General features: G+C 37.6%; 1 protein-coding gene across 8 annotated transcripts in view; it reads right to left on the bottom strand.

The window, feature by feature from the left end:
- LOC134535911 (protein doublesex) overlaps positions 1–18,106 on the bottom strand; it is a 433,711-nt gene that overhangs the window by 203,385 nt on the left and 212,220 nt on the right. For 3 of the 8 annotated variants that reach the window (XR_010075731.1, XR_010075732.1, XM_063375288.1), the window contains exons 2-3: positions 17,963–18,106; positions 1–53 (exon numbers count right to left, since the gene is read on the bottom strand). The exon at positions 1–53 is cut by the window's left edge. Coding sequence is in view for 2 of the 8 variants with exons in the window: in XM_063375288.1 (XP_063231358.1) it covers positions 1–53; positions 17,963–18,106 (197 nt within the window). In the remaining 6 variants the exon portion in view is untranslated. The other 5 variants (XR_010075727.1, XR_010075728.1, XM_063375287.1 and 2 more) reach the window with 3 other exon arrangements.

Here is an 18,106-nt window from a genome sequence, read left to right as displayed (position 1 = left end):
TAAGAGCGTCACACGTAGGCCTGCATCACTCCCGACTCGAAGGGCGTACGCATCTGTGCGTTCCCAGGGGAGAAAAAAAAACACATTAGCATTTACAATAAAAATCTAGCCGAGGCTGAACTTCGAAACAAACTCAGAAGTAAGCTCCAGGAATTACAAAAATAATTTTTTTAAAAGGGCATTCAGCAATTTGTTTCACTTTACTTGTCCCCATTATGTTGTAAAACGTTTGTTTGCCCGTTTTTTGTCTTCCTCTTCTTTACCCCACCTGTTATATGTTTCGCCCATGGTCGAGGTATAATGGTTGCAAATTGTTTTCTTTTATATACAGCCTTCCGCGCTGCAAGCGACGCAATAAAGCAATAAAAAAGGGGGCTGCTTTACAGCCTTTTTTTGGTCGCGGGGGTAGCAGCGGCGGCGTCTTTTCGCAAGGACGGCGGGCAATGCGGAGCTGCGGACACAGTCTTCTTCTGTTTGCCGTGTCCTTGCTTGTCGCGTCTCCTCCTCCTCTTCATCTTCTCCTTCTTACTCTTCACCCCGGCGTCGTCGTGCGCAAACAAAAAGAGGGCGCCATATCTTCCGCTTCTTGCAGTCCAGTCTGCAAGGCTCACCTTTGTAGACGCCTTATAGTCTGTGGCATGTAACGTGTTTCAATATCCGACGGTTCTCAAAAGTATAGAACCAGTGGTCTACGTATTATTCTGCCGCTGCAGTTCTGCCTACAGTGTTTGTGAAACAACTTGACACGTGGTTGTCAGTGCTTTGTAAGTGACAGCTGGGCCTATATTTGAGGCAAGTTAACGTGACACAGGCTAAACAGGAGTTTTCTCCTTGCACTAACGCAAAACCAGAGCCAACCATTCCTCTCTCTCTCTCCCTCTCCCTCTCTCCCCTTGTTCCCTCCCTTTCCCAATCAACATGCCTTGCAAGGTTTCATTTTCTTCATGTGTGTACTTTATTCTGCCGCTTTCTCAAGGCGAAACTGAAGTGAAAGCATGTAAATAAACTTGAGGCGTCGTACGTGCGACATTGTCACTAGTTCTTCACGATAAGAATACGTACCTTAGCATGAAAATTGTGGCACGATTTTCTTTTTGATTATAGTACGTCCATCTAAACACAAACTGAAAAAAAAAATCCTTTATAGAGTTGGCTGTATTTACATTTTAAATGTTCTTTCTGTTTAATCATAAAATTGTAATAAAGTATAATTTTTTGTGATACATACGAACAGCGAAGTCGCTCATTAGCCTTATTTAAAATAAAAAATTTCCTCGTATGAGTATATTCACATTGTTTTGTTATTATGGACATACATACATATAAGACACGTCGTTCAAAAGAGTCTTCCGGACATTTCCAAAGATTAATTATTTGTCATTATGTACAGGGATATATTGTAACCATCGTATGGATTTTGGTGATGATTTCTTCAAAGCAGAATTTTATGCATCGCTACCATTGCTCTAGATAGTTTTGCACGCCTCATGTACACTGAGAAGTTGCTTCAATCACAATTACATGGAAACATATAAAAAATATTTTATGTTGTTGTTCCTAGGCGATTGATTTTCTGGGATGCACGAACATGATGTTACCTTTGTGATTATTTTAATCCAGCATACAAAATTTAACAATGGCGGAAACACGTGAAAGACATTTTCATGAGGTAAATGATAAAATTACTTTTTTTGAAATAAATATATACATATAACAGTTTATTTTCTTTTGTAAATAAAGATATATTCAGAAACTAATTTTTTTCCATTGTGTTTTTCATTGTTTTTTCGCACAGTCTATACATGAGCCTATTAATTTTTGTTTTCTTCCTTCGTGAAGCACTTATGTACCTTTTTTATGACACATTTCACGAGCACTCCACATTGAAGCCAGCCTTGCTTTGGTAGGCGATTCATCATGCAAAACTGTGACAAAATTTTCATTTCTATAAATCCTTAAGAAAATGCGTAGTTGAGACTAGATAACGTTGCTAGCAGGGGCTGTTTTGCACTGCAATTATATTTCCAGAAAATTTAGTGTGTTATGAAGCAAAGTAAGTTGTAATAAAAATAGTAAATTGATTATATGATAATTTATTAAAACAGAGTAATTTTTTTAAATCACGCATTAACTTTTAATAAAATAACGTATCCTTGCGAAAAAGAAGAATTCACAAAAATGTTTCATCATTAATTAGCATAATATAACAGTTTCGTACAGCACAAAGGAGAAACTGCAATTCTCAGTTTGGAACTTGAGTATTTAAATTCAACGAAGGAGATGTGACGTAATCAAAACTTAACGTGACTCAAAACTGGCACCATTCCGTTGCGAATCTACGGCCGAGATTTACGGCAAACTGCTGGAAGTATCGGGCATTGAAAACTGCGTCGAAGGAGGACGGGGCAAAAGGTGTAACTTGACGGCTCCCATCAGACAGCCGAGGGCAGTAAAGGCGCGCTTTTACGGCCCACTGTTGAGAAGGCCATAGCAAGTGTGGAGCCCGGGGGGGAAAGGGGGGGGATATATTAGTATGCGCGACATTGCGCCAGCGCATGCGCACAGTGCAGCTCTCTGTGCGCGGCGCATCGCTCCGACTGTATACACACACGATCCCTTGGGAACCCAGTGATAGGAAGGGGTGAAGGGGGGGGGGGGGGGGTTAAAAGCTCGCAGATTTTTTTCCCCCGAACCCTTCCTCTTCATTCGCGCCGACTTGCAGCGTTTATTGCGCGCGTGTTCGCATGTTTATGTGCGTCGCCCCGTTTTATGGCGAGCCGCGAGGGGTTCTCGGGTTGTGGGAACTACGAGGGGGAAGTCACCTCGCTACCCTGCTCTCCCGCACGTCCCGCGGTTACGTGGCGGAGACGCTGAAAGCCCCCCGCGAACTAATCCATCTACGCCATGGACGTTTGTGGCAGGTGCCGCGCGGAGAAATAAGTGTTTGTGTCCACGAAGTATTTTTTTTTTGTAAATCCCCAAACAATACAGAACGTTACACAGAAAAAAATTTCTGTACTTTTACAGAAGATTCCTTTGGAAACTAGTTACCAAGAAATAGTTTGTAATAAATAATACAAGAACAATACATAGCTATGGTTATTTTTTGCATTTATGAAATACGTTTTTCGAGATAATACTTAACACTTCTTTAAAAAAAAATTAGCGCTTAATTTTATATTTTCATTGATGTTTCATTCAAGCATAATTTTTTGAAAACATAGAAATGAAAATAGAATATTCAATAATTTGAAATTCTTCGTTTCATCATGCTTATTAATGAGCGCATTTATTACTGGAAAGCTATTCAGGGAACAGTTTACAAATAACTTAACTATTGGAGGTACTAGGATATAACAAAGCATAAATGTCCGCCTGAGAATCTGAACCCAGTATCACTGCGAACACTATTTTATAGTGATGCAGCTGTTTTCATGTAAATGTACAATTTTACAAATATCTGTAATTACATGAATATTTCTGTTCCATTTACAAAACAAATTCCAGTATAGCGTCCAAACATATTATAGAACTGTTATGTTTTTTTATCTCAGCATTTTTTTTCAGTGTAGCTATGTGTTTTCAGTTTACTTTGCTACTGAAACGAAACCGCGAAATCTTAGCGAATGCTACGATACCTGAATGCAGCAGTGTCCTCTATCAGTATGCATATGAATGATAACGGGAACAGATCACAGTTCCTGAAACATCGCAACAGTTTTGTCTTGGGGAATATACTATATTCGACTTTGCTGTTGTGGTTGTGTTGTCAGAATACCTGTTTTCCATCGCTGGGTTCGCATATGCAGTGTGTAGTCTAAATTATCTGTTCATCGTTGGGTTCCTCTGTCGCTGTGTTATCCACAGTCGTTGTTCGTCTGTATTTACGTAAAGTTGTTGTTTTTTTTTTTTTACGTACTTATTTTATTGCAACTGTCTCATTATTGTAAGGCCAGTGTTCGCCTCCACTGTAATAATGTTATATTTTCTTGCTGTCACTAAATTTACCATTTGACATCGACTGATTTTGCCTTGTTTTCTGTGTGTTTGTGTATTTATCTTTATGTGTCCGTTCTTCGGGTTTTCTCTATGACACACAGTGAAAATTAACAATGGCGTATGTCCAAAATAATGTTTTAAACTTAGCAATCGTTCGCTCTGCTAGGACGCCTACACCTCATTACGTCCTCACCTACTAGTGTCCCCCCCCCCCCTCCGCCCACACCCCCAAAAAAAACTACCACGCAGCCAAACTCTTAGTAATCACAGTAAATTTACGGACTTTACAGCAAAGAATTCGCCTCAAATAAATCAAGAATTCTTCGTAACTTCCTCTACTGAATTTCCGTGGAATCTACGGCCGTATTTCTACTTCCGAGTGGGAATTTTTAAGGCGAATATGAAGTAGAAGTAATAAGTGTGTTTTTGCAGGAGTCTTTACAAGTTTTTGAATGTTTTGATAGTATGATAAGATTATATATATAATCCCGTAAAATGTAGCTAATAAAAACAGTGAGGTAAATAGAAATAGTCCGATCATAAAATCTTAAAAACAAAATCATTTAAGCGAAATCACTAATATAATTTTCGCAAATAACTGAAAGCAAATATGAGTAAGACTTTCACTACCTACTCGTCAGATATGTAGTAACATCTAACTGCGGTTACTAGCATAATTTAATGTGTTCTCATGTTGCAAATACGTTTATAATACGAAACTCGCACGATATTAAATTTAAATGATTTTAAATATGTAATACAAGTCCTATAAGTGCTTTCAATAATCTTGACCAATTGTTTAACGCCCAAACATTCCTCTGGAAACACGCCTTTCAGCCATTTTAACACTTATAAAAAAAATACAGTTTAAAAAAACTTAATCCGAGATCAAAAGTATACTTTTCGGCGCACAGCGAACTTTTTTAAGTGTTTTTCGTTTAAAAACCTGCTCGGATATCTTGATTATTTTTTCAGATCACGCTGTTTTTTTTCCTGAAGCCCGTGCGCACCGTGTGTGTGCGCCCGGGTGGGACCCGGAGGAGGGGGGGGGGGGGAGAGCGGTTTGAGGTGAACGTACTTCAGACTGCATCGCGGACTGTCTCGCCCTGCAGCGAGACGAGACGAGACGAGACGAGACGCGACGCGACGCGACGCGACGCGAAACTCCCCGGACGGGCAGCTGCGCGCCGTGCATTCGGCAATTACCGCTGCGCCGCGCCGTCCGGACGAGACACGGAGGACTGAAATGAACCGCGACACACCTGTTGGCCGACGCGGGAGAGTCATTACGGGGGGCACTGGCACTGCTTCTATAAGTGGCGCCTTCCTGCTCGGCGCGACCGCCGGGGAGGTGCGCGAGCTCCCGGTGCACCCCGCGATGTGCCCGCGTGCAACGGCCTCCGGAGTCGCGGCACCTGTCCGCCGGCGACGGCTGGCCTGGCCGGACGAGCGTTCGTGGTGCTCGTCTTGATCATCTCCACGAGTGTACGTAGCATTTTTGGCGTGACAACGTCTAATAAATCGATGAACGCTGGCTGGCTTGCACGCACGAAAATGTGTTCCGTTACGCACATTGTCCCGTTAACGCTCATTGTACGCTTGCGCCGCATCCATCTCTCTTCCACTCGATTGGAACAACCATATATTTGACTTTTTCGAGGTAACATTAAACTTGAAACACTCCCATTCGTTTCCTACTTTCCCTATCATCGTACTATCCTTAACAGAATAACACAGATTGGAAGAAGTTAAACAGCAAACATGTATAAAATTTATAGTTAAAATAATCTGTTCGTTAAAGTAATAAACATATTTGAATTAACGAGTGCAAATAAAAGTAAATTTGTCAATTGAATTGTAGATTTCATTTCACTCCTTCTTTGTATCCATACAAAATAGTGATAATTCAATAAAAATGATTCAATTGTATTCATAAAAGTATGCAATAATTTCATCAATGTTTTGTAATGACGTTGTCACGTTAAACTATAGTCCGTAAACCGACTTTACAGACAACCAATTTTTTGGACGTTTTATCAAGACGTTCGCGTAAGGTAGCGAATAAGCACTGCCTCGTTGGGACGCAACCGTAATCTAACTCGCTGGCCGTATTCCAGTAGGTGTTCCAAACCGAATCCCGGCAAGGAAACAGATCTTTCTAATAAACTTTGTCCTGCGCGAGGCTAGAAACTGATTTCAACGCATTCTAGCGGACGTTTCCCAACCATCGACACAACTGTTACGGCAGTTTCATTGGCACACCAATACGCTTGGTACGTCCCCCGATGATCACAAAAATGACTTATGCACGAGTTAAATGGCCCCAGACGCGGGTCCGCCATCTGAACGAAATCAACGAAAAAGTGATCTCTGCGCATGCGCGGAATTTGGGCAACTTATCGGCAACGGATAGGACACCAAAATCCTAAAGGGACTGGCCGTGTCGTATAGTGCACTAGGAATATGGTTAGGAAACAGGTGTAGCATATTCAACACTTAAACCATTATTTTTTGTGTCTTGTAATACCGGCCTAAGTGAGGATGAGTACGCCCCTTGCTGTCTTCTGTCTCCGAGCCTCGCTGGAGATCACTCATATATGTACGTCAGATCAACAGGTACTGGAGAGTTTCTGAATGCTTGTATGATGTCATGTGTAGCAACAAGTCCCCCTCCCCCCAACTAAGTACTTAAACTGAAAAAAAAAAAAAAAACTCTAATGTATCGCCTTCCGTTGCAAGTTTGTGCGCAGAAAGCATAAATATGATGTTCGGTATCAAGATAATACATAAATAACCAATAACAACACAGAAGCTATCGTGACCGAGAGTGTTGGCACAATGATGAAACATTTGGCTTGCAGTCGGGAGACTTCCGAAATAGCTCCAGGATAAGAAGTAGTGGTGACGAACTCGATCTAATAATTACGGCGATACGGTAATAATTAGATGAACCAATACCTTCCTTACGTCTCGTGTGTTTCTGGGAAGTTATTTGCTAGTCCAGACGATTACATGCAATACGAAAGAGAAATGGACGCGGCCCATATGTTTGGGTCAGGCTATAAGTTGCTTGCGACGCGAGCAAGTGCAAACAGGCTGAGGTTCCCACGCAAGCCTGTTGAGAACACCAGGGTGGTGCGAAGAAAAGACTTTAGTGTTTCTTACACGAGATTTTGTACAATTAATTTACCGTCACGAGTCATAAGACAGTTTGACATCATGCGTGGTGACGTCCAACGTTTCTCCAACGTTTTTGTGAAACTTTGTAAAATTAAGTTTGTCTTTCTTGTTGTATTTAGCATGAGAATTACGGTACGTATCAGGATTTACTTTAACGCTTACGTCAAGATTGAAAGACTCTAATTGCCATGGGCTGGAAGCATGGGTTAGCGCATATTGATGCGCGGTAACAGTATTTTGTTTATTGTAATTAGTATTATTGTATTTTCATTTTTAATGTGTTATCTAAATTGGGTAAATCGGAGGTGCACCCTGGTAGCTAGTATAGATTACCATTGTGTATTCACCCAGGCCGTAATTATCGTTTTGGATATTGCAATATAACTGTGTTTCAATTTTCGTAAAGTAAAGAGAGCAGTGAACAACATTTTAAGCCTTTTATTGTGTTTGCGTTCAAGTTAAGGTAAGAGGATTAGACGCTTAATTCAGGGTAACTCGAGATTGCCTCTGACTTTAAATTTTGTGTCCACCACCCGCGTAGAAACTTCAGTATATTTCTTTTATGAAGGGTGGTGTCGCACGTGTTACTGTATGCATGTATTTAAAACTAACTTGACGTGTGTTTTATGTTTTTGATAACATTAATATTTATATGCATTAATTTATGACTTATTTTGATAATACCATCAAATAATTAATTTCAAACAAAGACCTAAAAACTATTAAATAAAAACCAAATTTCTAAAGGTTCAGTTATCTTTTCTCAAGCGAAATAATTTCTTAAACATTAATGTGTAAAATGTTGGGAATTCTACGCTTCCCCGTAATTTCAGAGTGACAATTAATCATCTTTTTAAATACCATTTTAAAGAAAACTTACTCATAAAAATAATTAAAATTGTCGAAGTGGATTACCACTCCCTCCCGGCCTTCCACATGGGATCCTGCCCTGTCACGATGAAAACACTTGTTTAGTAAGGGAATGTACTTTTCGTGAAGACATTTCCAGCCTAATCGTGTGTCAATACATTGTACCGTGTGTTTCGTGAGTGTTTGATTTCCGTCTTCACTGCCAATACCAACGCACAAATAGCAGCAATGTTGTGTGGAGGCAAACTCGTCCTGATTGGCCGTGTCATGTGTGACATTGGCTTCTCTCGTGCAGACGGCCTCCAATTACAACGGAGAAACTGTTGGCGCGTGTTATACTTTGTTGCAGTCTAACTATCGGATTGTTTCGCGGAAAACACACGCCCCTAGTTATTAGTAACTAATGAATTTTGCTATCCAGAGGCCGAAAATCTGTAGGATTCTCTGAAGCCCCCAAAGTGAGGGCCTTTTTGATTTCCATTATTTGGAAGGATCCATTCTGATAAAATTATTCTCTAACCGACATAAAAACAGTTTCCTTTTTCCTCTAAGTGTAAATTTATCATAATTTTGTATTTATTCTGGCCGTTGATGCATGTGCTGCACTTATTATGATTATACCGTTTACTCTATAATATTAATTAAATTCCACCACTTCTAAACTGGCATTTTCTGTTAAACAAAAACCACGCAGCAAGATGGAACGACATGCAATCTAAATCTAAAAAAATAAAAAATAAAAAAATAAATTGTAATTTCGAATGAATGAAATGTTTTTTCACTAAAACTACAGCTAATTATATTCTGAAGGTTGCCAAATTAGTTAACTGGAAATGAGTAGCATATGTAAACAAAAAAATTCAGTGTGAATTACCCGTCAATTGAGTGGAAAATTATTGCGCTTGACGAGGCAAAGAGTTGGATGACTGATCTGTGGATTTAAGATGAAGGAGGGGGGAGAGGGTATGAGAGGAAAATGGTGCACTGGCGGTATTTTTTTTTTACGTTGAGGGGCGAGTAGAGGAAACAGAAGTGCACCGATAAAACCCACCGTCTCACGAAAAAGTCCGCCACGATTCCCACCTGCAGAAAATTCCGGGTACGATCCTCCCAACCGAGAGTCGAAAACTCCGGCATTCGGCTAGATTCCACCGATTCCGACGGAGACTATGGCGTTGTTTGAGGTTTAGAGCGAGGTCGCGACAGCAAGCACACGTCACCAGGAGAGTACGCAGAATATTATTTCGTGTGTGGAAGGGGAGAAGGTATAGAACCACCAACCACCTATTCCCTCTATTTGCTTTCAATTTATTTCCTTTTGTTGGAGGGAATGATACGATTTTTATGAAGATTATTTTTATTTTATTTTAGGATTTCCCTCTCAACCGCCTTACGCCCTCGCACATCACAGCGCCGTCAGTCAAACGCGGAGACGCCCTCCCTTCGTCGGCTCGAGAGTACGCCGTAAACCACACATCCCCCTTCCACTACCCCCTCCCCCCACGTGACATTCGTTAATCCACGGGGGCCCGCGGGAGTCGGAGACGACTTAATGCCAGTCAGCTTCCGCGGGCTGCGAGTCGGCGGCGGAGAGTTACAGCTCGCGACTCTAGGCGTGCCTTGGCTGATCGCCAGGGGAGGGGAGCGTTCGCGACGAGGCGGCGGTCACGTGCCCTTCCTCCCCCCCTCCCTTTTCATCGTGCAGGAAAGCAACTTCCCTTCCCTCACCCAACCATTCCCCGACCATGTCACCGGACTGTTTATGACGGCGCGCGCGACCCTATAGGAGCGGCACTGCACTGTCCGCCCACGGGCTCCTCTGCCCCGCTTGGGCAGGTCTCAACACGCAGCGCAGGGCCGAGCAGCCGGTGGGCGGACAGTAACTTTTTTTTTTTTTTTACGGATCCGGCTACTCACTGAGCGAGACAAGCCTTAACCCGCCGTGACTTGATGCGATATGAAGTGCACAAGGTGAAACCCAAATAAGTTCTCAATTTGCAAAGAGATCCGGGGTTCCACACGCCACTGTCGGTCACCGCACGGTTACCAAATCCTGGTTCCGAAACATAGTAATCCTCACTTCCGGAAAAAAAAAAAACTGGACAGGGAATGCCAGGCAATGTTCTTGAGAGAGGCCAATAATCTGACAGATACACCAATTTTTAAACCAGAAAACGTCCTTACAAAAAAATTTTCTTGTCACCAACTTTTACCTGTCTTGATTTACCTTCTTCTCTTTGCACGATAAGGTTTTTTTTTTTCATTTCCTTCGACAAATGACCCATTGACTACAAAATGGTGCCAGTTTATGTCACAGTACAAATTAATGCATTATAATCAACCAACTTTGCAACACTTCCACAAAAAATATATATAGGGCCTACATATAAAATCGACAACTTTACAGAATTAAACATTTTTAATGATATAACAGTTGGATTAATTTTTAAATTATGAACCATTAAACTTCGTGGTCTATAAAAATATTCCAGCCATTTTGAAATTTTATCTGACTTATTTACAGTCTTCCAGCTCTTTTTTTTTCGTTTATAATTTTCCAGACTTGTACAAACAAAAGCTGTTCGTCATGTTTTGGAGTACGGATGACAATCTAATCTTGTTTTGTACTTGTGGAAATATTCAAGCATTTAAAACATAAAATCTTGCTTACATAGGTTTTAAATTACTTATAAAGCTCGAACAATTGAGTTAAGAATTAACATGAATTTACATGAAGCAGTCACACTCACTTGTACATGAGAATAAGTATCAAATTATTCTGTACAGAAATGCCGTGACATATTTTAACTCAATATATTGAATATATGATAATTAAGAATTTTAATTCAGTCAGTGAAATTGTGGGTCATTATATTCCATTTAAATAAATATACTTAAGCTTTTCTTTATCCAGTACATTATAAGCTATGTAGATTTATAATTTTCAGATTAGAGAAATATCTTTCCGCACAAACACTCGGAAAAAAACGTCTTAAGTAGTATTTTATGCCTAAGTAATAATTAATATATTACTTCAATGCACATTTTTTTGAGATACACGGGCTTTCTCAAATTACTGTTCAGTTTTAAATTACTTTAAAATGGAACGAGTAGGTTGAATTTGTTTTGGGAACAATTTTAATTAATTTGAAGAATTCACGTGCACATAGACATAAAATAATCTAACGAATTTGCTATAGTAATTAACATCAGCCAAATTTTATCTCCTTTCTTAGTGCTGTCCTCTATCAGGTCGAATTTTTTTTTGTTATACTTCATTACAAAGCATAAACAGTGTAGAAACAGGTATTTAATAACTTGCTGCAACTGGATACACTTATTCTGTAACTGGTTCCACCAAGGTAATCAAGGTTTAGTTTCTACACACATTCAACATAAGAAAAGAAAAAAAGTAGAGATATAAATTTATAAAAATTACAGCCATGTGCGCAGATTCAAGCGGAATTCCACAATAAATATAAGAGCAAGGTGAAATGACTTTTTCATGATATGCCTTATCCGCTGTCTTCAAGGTAAAAAACATCCTTTCGCTGTTGACGTTGGGTAGACCTAAATTGCAAGTTGTGACTTGTACTTATTGTTGCAAGCTGCATTTTAATAATATAAGATAGGAATTTTAAGCACATAAGCTCAGTTCCATGATTTGAACATCACATTGCTTACGTCCATACATTTGTTGACAAACAGTTAATAAGTGCTTTGCATATGTATAATGGTTTTATCAATCAAACTTCTATTTTACTGAAATTTATACATCTTGTTACAAGTGTTATATATTTTTAGTTACGTCTAATGTTTGAATTCCCCTTCTTATTGAATATCAGCTATTTATTCAAGCCATAAGGCCTTGATTTAAATGCTCTTCATTTTTTTCTTGATGCAACACACACAGTTATTGTAATTCTGATCAAAGAATTTAATTTTATGAAAGCAGTGAATAAAATAAAATATTTTTAAATTTTGTATCAAGTATTTCTGAAGTTATCATTACTGTAGAGAATCTTTTGAAACCAAAGAAATTTTTCACTTACGAGTTTTCACATACGCATTCATATAAACACTTTTATAGTGGTAAAGAGAATTTTAATTCCTAATCATGTTCCTTAAAAATATACTGGATGAAGTAATTGGTTATACATATAGTAATTGTCAACTTAAATTATTGTATTTTCACTTAATTTTCTTCTCCGTGTTAAATATATATACATGTTAAATTTATATTTCTTCAGATGCAGGTCTTCAAATGTAAATATCCTTTTCAGATTAATTATAACTATTTAATACACTTAAAACATTTTCCATTCTCAAACGAATTTCCGTAGTAGTGATGACTCGTGATGTGTTGTTATAAAAGTAAACGAATATAGATTCAGTTTCTTCAAATAAACCACTGAGATTAAAAACATATCTTTTATTATGAAATCTCGCATTTGTGTGTCAAATATTACGTAATTGATTTTAGAGGTATGATGCCGGCATTTCATACATACAACTTACCTTGAAACATTGAGACCATCTCTTCTTCATTGCAGATCTTTCATGTTAAACAATTAATAGCAAAAACAACATGCGTACCTGGTGACCTCGAAAATTCCTTAAAGTTGTTCTGAAAACGTAAGAAGTGGTCGTAGACATGCAAGGTACTATAATATAAATATAGAATACAGCATTACTATGCAAGTACCACAAATTTTCTCTGTAAATCCCTGAAGAAGGATTTTCCCTTGAGTGCCTTTTTCTCCAGAACACAACGGTGCAGAATGCGATAGCCAAACACATCACAAATTTTAACACATTATCAAACTCTCGTTTTTTTCCCCTCTGTTATTTCGTTTGGTTATTGAAACGTCTAAACTGATTATTAGCATCAAGTCTGACTTGAGCGTAACCAAGAGGGGTGTTCTTGGCCCTGCTGAGCTGCAAGTTAGGTGTAGCAAATGGATTTCTTGCAATAAAAATCTTATAATAACGAAAAAAAATACCAACCCTCACACCAGCTCCGTTTTGAAAAGTGCTGTTATTTCATTGATTTGTATTTAATACTTCTTATTCGTTTAGTAATATCAATCAAACACTACTCGTTGTAAATTTACTTAAAGGTGTAGTCATATAAGTAAAAATTTATACATTAAAGTTATAATCGTTATAGTTTTCAATTAAGTTTACTTTTAACATTGCATATAACATATATATTTTAAGTTTACAGCTGTTCACTACTTTGGAATAAAAATAAACCGTTGATTTTTTCTTCTTCTTTCAACTTGATACTTGAAAGTTTCGGAGATACTGTTGCGCAGCTTGTTTGCCAGAGGACGAATCCCGCTTTGTTCGTGTAATGCGGGATCGCGCATTGCGTTAAACTCGGCCTCTGGAGCCGCGATGCTTCGGGGAGAGACCGACAGGTGGCGGCGGCGGCGGCCATCTCCAAACGAAGATAACGTCCTTCAGGGTCGCAGAATCCACGACAAGAGAGCTCCCCGTTGTCTGGAGCGCATGCCAGACGTCGTCTGAGCGAGCCGCGACTCGTAAAAAAAAAAAAAAAGATGAAGCGGTTTTACGGCAGGAACCATTCCTTCCAGTGCACCGTACCTTCTCCGCTCTCCCCTTAACCTTTCCCTTCATCCTTCAGCCCCGACTCCCGTCAGACGCACTAAAAACACATAAAAAAAGAAAAAAAAGAAATTGCAGAGCTGATCTCGAAAGGAGACGCGCGCAACGCAACGCAACGCAACGCAACGCAAGGTCATCTGGGCTGCTGTTAAGAGGCGCTTTATGCGCGCGCGAAACAAAACACTTCGCAGCTCTTGTGCTTCCTGTGTCTGTGTGTGTATTTCTCAGTACCTACAGACGATCCCACGATTTGCCTCGTCTAGCGGAGGAACTGAGTGGTCATTAAAAAAAATATATATATCTCGGGAGCCGTCCACACATATCCTCTGTAGTAAATTTATTTTATATCACACCGTGAAGCACACGCCAGTATCATTATTCGAGGTGTTTTCTTTTATTGTATATTGGTTTATTAGACCTTCTCATTCGTTTATTGATACATACTATTAAGACTGTAAGGCGTATTCATACTCGCACACTAAGTTTTTTTTTTAAATTATATTCATACTTCCATCACATGGGCATTTCAAAATTACTTTTTTTTTTACTTTTACTAATGCACATTTGCTGTTATTACTCTCACACATTCATTTTAAATCTCACTATGAAACACGTGCTAGAATTATTCTTCAAGGCATTTTCAGTCAGTTGGCTGTTTCAATAGAAATGACTTCGTTGTAAAAAGAATCCGTTATTAGCGCACTTCAAACTATTGTCTTCTTTTTTTTTTTTTACTTCCACTATGAAAAAGAAAAACACTTTTCGATTTACCACTGAAAAGTTGCTTTCAAATTTTGTATTTTTTTTTATGATTACCCACAAATACACAATTACATATTTCGTAACTATATTGGTTTCATAACTATTTCACACTATGAAAACGCCTCCACAATGAACGTAACTACCGCACTGAAATTACACTCAGCTGTCTTTAGCTCAAATTATTTGACAAACACTTAAATTTTTCTGATATTCGTTATCTTGTTTAATAATTATATGATTTTTTTCAACTATAATACCACGTCCTTTTTTTGCATTCATGCTGTCTCTGATGTGTTACACAGTTGTTTAATACAACACACTTCACAATAACTTTACAATCACATAAACTAAAACAGATATAAGCTGTTTTAAAAATAAAACAATAACCACTTGATATGAACTTTTGAAGTAAATTCTCTTCTTCAAAGATGTAGATGCAGTGGAGCCCTTTTTAAAATGTGTTTTTTAATAGCTTGAATTTTAATTTTAATTTTTTTTAGACTTTTATATTTTTTCATTCATTTGATTTTTGAAAACTTTTGTTAATCATTTCGTACTCCCATGAAGCTGTCAATAGTGCAAACTTGCAGAAATTCATTTTTAGCTTGAATATAAAAAATATTTAATTGCTTGATGTATTATGGATACAATAAATAGATAACCCAGACTTGTGTGGAAAAGCAATTTTTTTCTGCAAATCCCATAATAAAATAGATACGTCGCAAAGTAAGTGTAGTACCTATACAGAAGTCTTTAAAAAAAAAACAGAATATGGTGATAGAATTGTATAAGTATGAATTGTATAGCTGAGAATGATATCAATTTAATAAATTTTAATTTTTTTTACTATGGTGAAGGTACATTTTCAGTAATACTTCTTTAAGCTTGATTATTCCGGTAAGATATAATTCGTTATCTTTACGCTTCCTTCTCTAAATAAAATTTTGTTCTCACCACAATTCCTTTATCACTGAAGAACTCAAAATGAATAAAATTGCGTTTTTATAATCACTGCTTGAATTGAAAACTGCAACCGGGTACTAATTTTTTTTAAAAATGTTACTTTTTTTGCAAATTAGAAAGTATTTTCTTTAATTTATGTTGTAAATTATGATGGTTGTTAACACATCTTTGTTCCTCTTCGTTAGTTGTCTCTTGATGGTTTCAAAAACACATATTTTCGGGCACTTCAAAAAATGTGGTTAGCCCATAAAAACTAAAATATGCATCATACTGTTGAATGTGCTTGTACTAATTATTTTTCGAATCCTGCGTTCACAATGATGTTGGTAAAATAACTTACATTTAACTGCAAGCTGCGGATAGAATTTTTTTCCACTTACTGAAACTTACATACCACATAAGTAACACGCGATTATTATGAGAACATAACACAACATTGCACATTTTCAGGCGAAGTATGTGTGATAATACGACGGTATTTTTGCTGCAGATTTCTAGCCCAAATTGCACTGACGTAAACAGTAATGGAATTTTCAAACTAGCACTGATATAGCTACCAAATATTTAAGTGTTAAAACTTGAATTGCTTACTCATCTTAATCAACAACTCTGCTCTTTCAAAGGTCCCTTTTTGCTTCAGATACACAATTTATTTTTTCAATCGTGCTCCTTTTAGTATCCTTAGCGTAAGACATTTTGTTAATTCTTGTTTTGCAGTCATTAACACGTTTAAAAGTGTCACTATAAATTTAATATATTTTTATAATCAGTATATCCTCAAATAATTTTTTTCCATTATTACCAGATAATTAATGGGATAAACATCATACAACTTCCTTGATATTTAGTCATAATTTTCCAGATTTGTTTCATGTATTTCTCCATTTAAACACATATTCATTTATATTTCTGCTCTCCGGGACACGTCAAATAAATTGAATCTTTGAATGAAATGGATAAATAACTTGAATAATTTGATTTACGTAAACAAACACTATAAAACATTTTGAAGCACAAACAATATTTCAAGGCCATTTATAAAATAATGTTAACTTTTATTAGTATACTTGTAAGAGACGAAACTACTAGCATCAGTTTCGTTTCACAGACAGTATAAAACTCTTGAATATTCTTCAGAGTTTTCTTCATATTCTTCTATAATTATTTTGATCATTTACTGCCTTCAGAAAATTTACATCACGCTGAGCCATAAATATCCATGTGACTGATACTGCAGCATTATAATATGTGCCTAATTAGCTTACACTCTTATGTAACACATAGTCATTAGGTTCTACAACTTGCGTAAACATCTGAAAGGAAGAAAATTGTTAATGTTATTTTTATATTTATGTATTCATTTCTTAATAATATGAGCACATTTCGAGGCATAGTTTTTTATTAAGTTTTTTTATTTGTACATAAGTTATGGTAATGTGACGAGTAGCATTTGAAACATTTTTCTTGAAATTTCATGGTTTTGAATTTACTATTTACTATTTTTTTTATCGTTTCTTGGACTTTTCTTTTATCAGTAATTTAACTTCCGTTGGGTTTACTGAAAAACACAGTACTTCAGTGAGTACTTAAAACAATATTTTTTAGCTTTGTTACTTCCAAATTACGAGAGCGAATTTTCATTAAATAATTTCGACTGTGCTACGGTCAAACGTCGCCCCTAGCATCAAGTAACTTGCGTGGTTTTGAATTTTTCGTAAAAGAAATATATAAAATTTGTATCGTATGTAGGACCTTTCTTATATTTTTCTTTTAACTTACGTGAAGTTTTCTGAAACAAACAGTGCTTCAAAACGTACTTTAAAAAACACTACTTTTTTCTGGGTTCGTTGTTTCAAATAACGAGAGAAAGTTCTCTGTCAAAAATGTTGACAGTACAAAGGTCTGACCTCACCATTAGCATCAAGAATTCTGCATGGTTTTAACTTGACTAATATTTGCATCGAATATAGGACCTTTCATGCATTTTTTTTTATTATAACTTCCTGGAGGTATTTTGGGATTTCGCCGTGGGAGGATTTGTTGTTTCCAAATAACACGAATGATGTCACAGTAGAAATGTTTTCGACTGTATTTAGGTCTGACCCTAACCCCTAGCATTAAAGATCTTGTATCACATTAAATTTTTGAGAGCAAACATTTATAAATATTTTTGTATCGTATCTAGGACCTTTCTTGTATTTTTCTTTTACCACAGTACTTCACAAAGTGTACTTAAAAAATAACTTTTTTTTTTTTTTTTTAGATTTGTTGTTTCCAAATAACGAGAGTAAAATATGTTGACTGTACAAAGGTCCGACCTCACCATCAGTATCAAGGATCTTGCATGGTTTTAACTTGACTAATATTCGTATTGAACATAGGCCCTTTCATAGATTTTTTTTTTCTCTTTTAACTTGCTTGAGTTGTTTTGGAACACACGGTGGGAGGGGTTTCTTAGTTTCCAAACATGGCGAGCGAGGTCGCAGTTAAAAATGTCGACTGTACAAGCGCGTGACGTCAATGACGAGTCTAGAAAGGTCTCCCCCGCCCCCCTCACCCTGCAGGATGCGGTTGTACGCCTCGGTGACGTCGCAGTGAGCGTCGCTGAGCACGACGAACAGCAAGGGCAGCATCTCCACCTGGTACTGGAACATGTGGAGCAGCGTGTACACGCCGTCCATCATGGCCTCCACGCTGATCC

This window comes from Bacillus rossius, chromosome 10 (assembly GCF_032445375.1).
Source record: "Bacillus rossius redtenbacheri isolate Brsri chromosome 10, Brsri_v3, whole genome shotgun sequence".
Classification (NCBI taxonomy): Eukaryota; Metazoa; Arthropoda; class Insecta; order Phasmatodea; family Bacillidae; genus Bacillus; species Bacillus rossius.
Note: the sequence above shows the minus strand (reverse complement) of the source record. Positions and strands in the feature narration are given on the sequence as shown.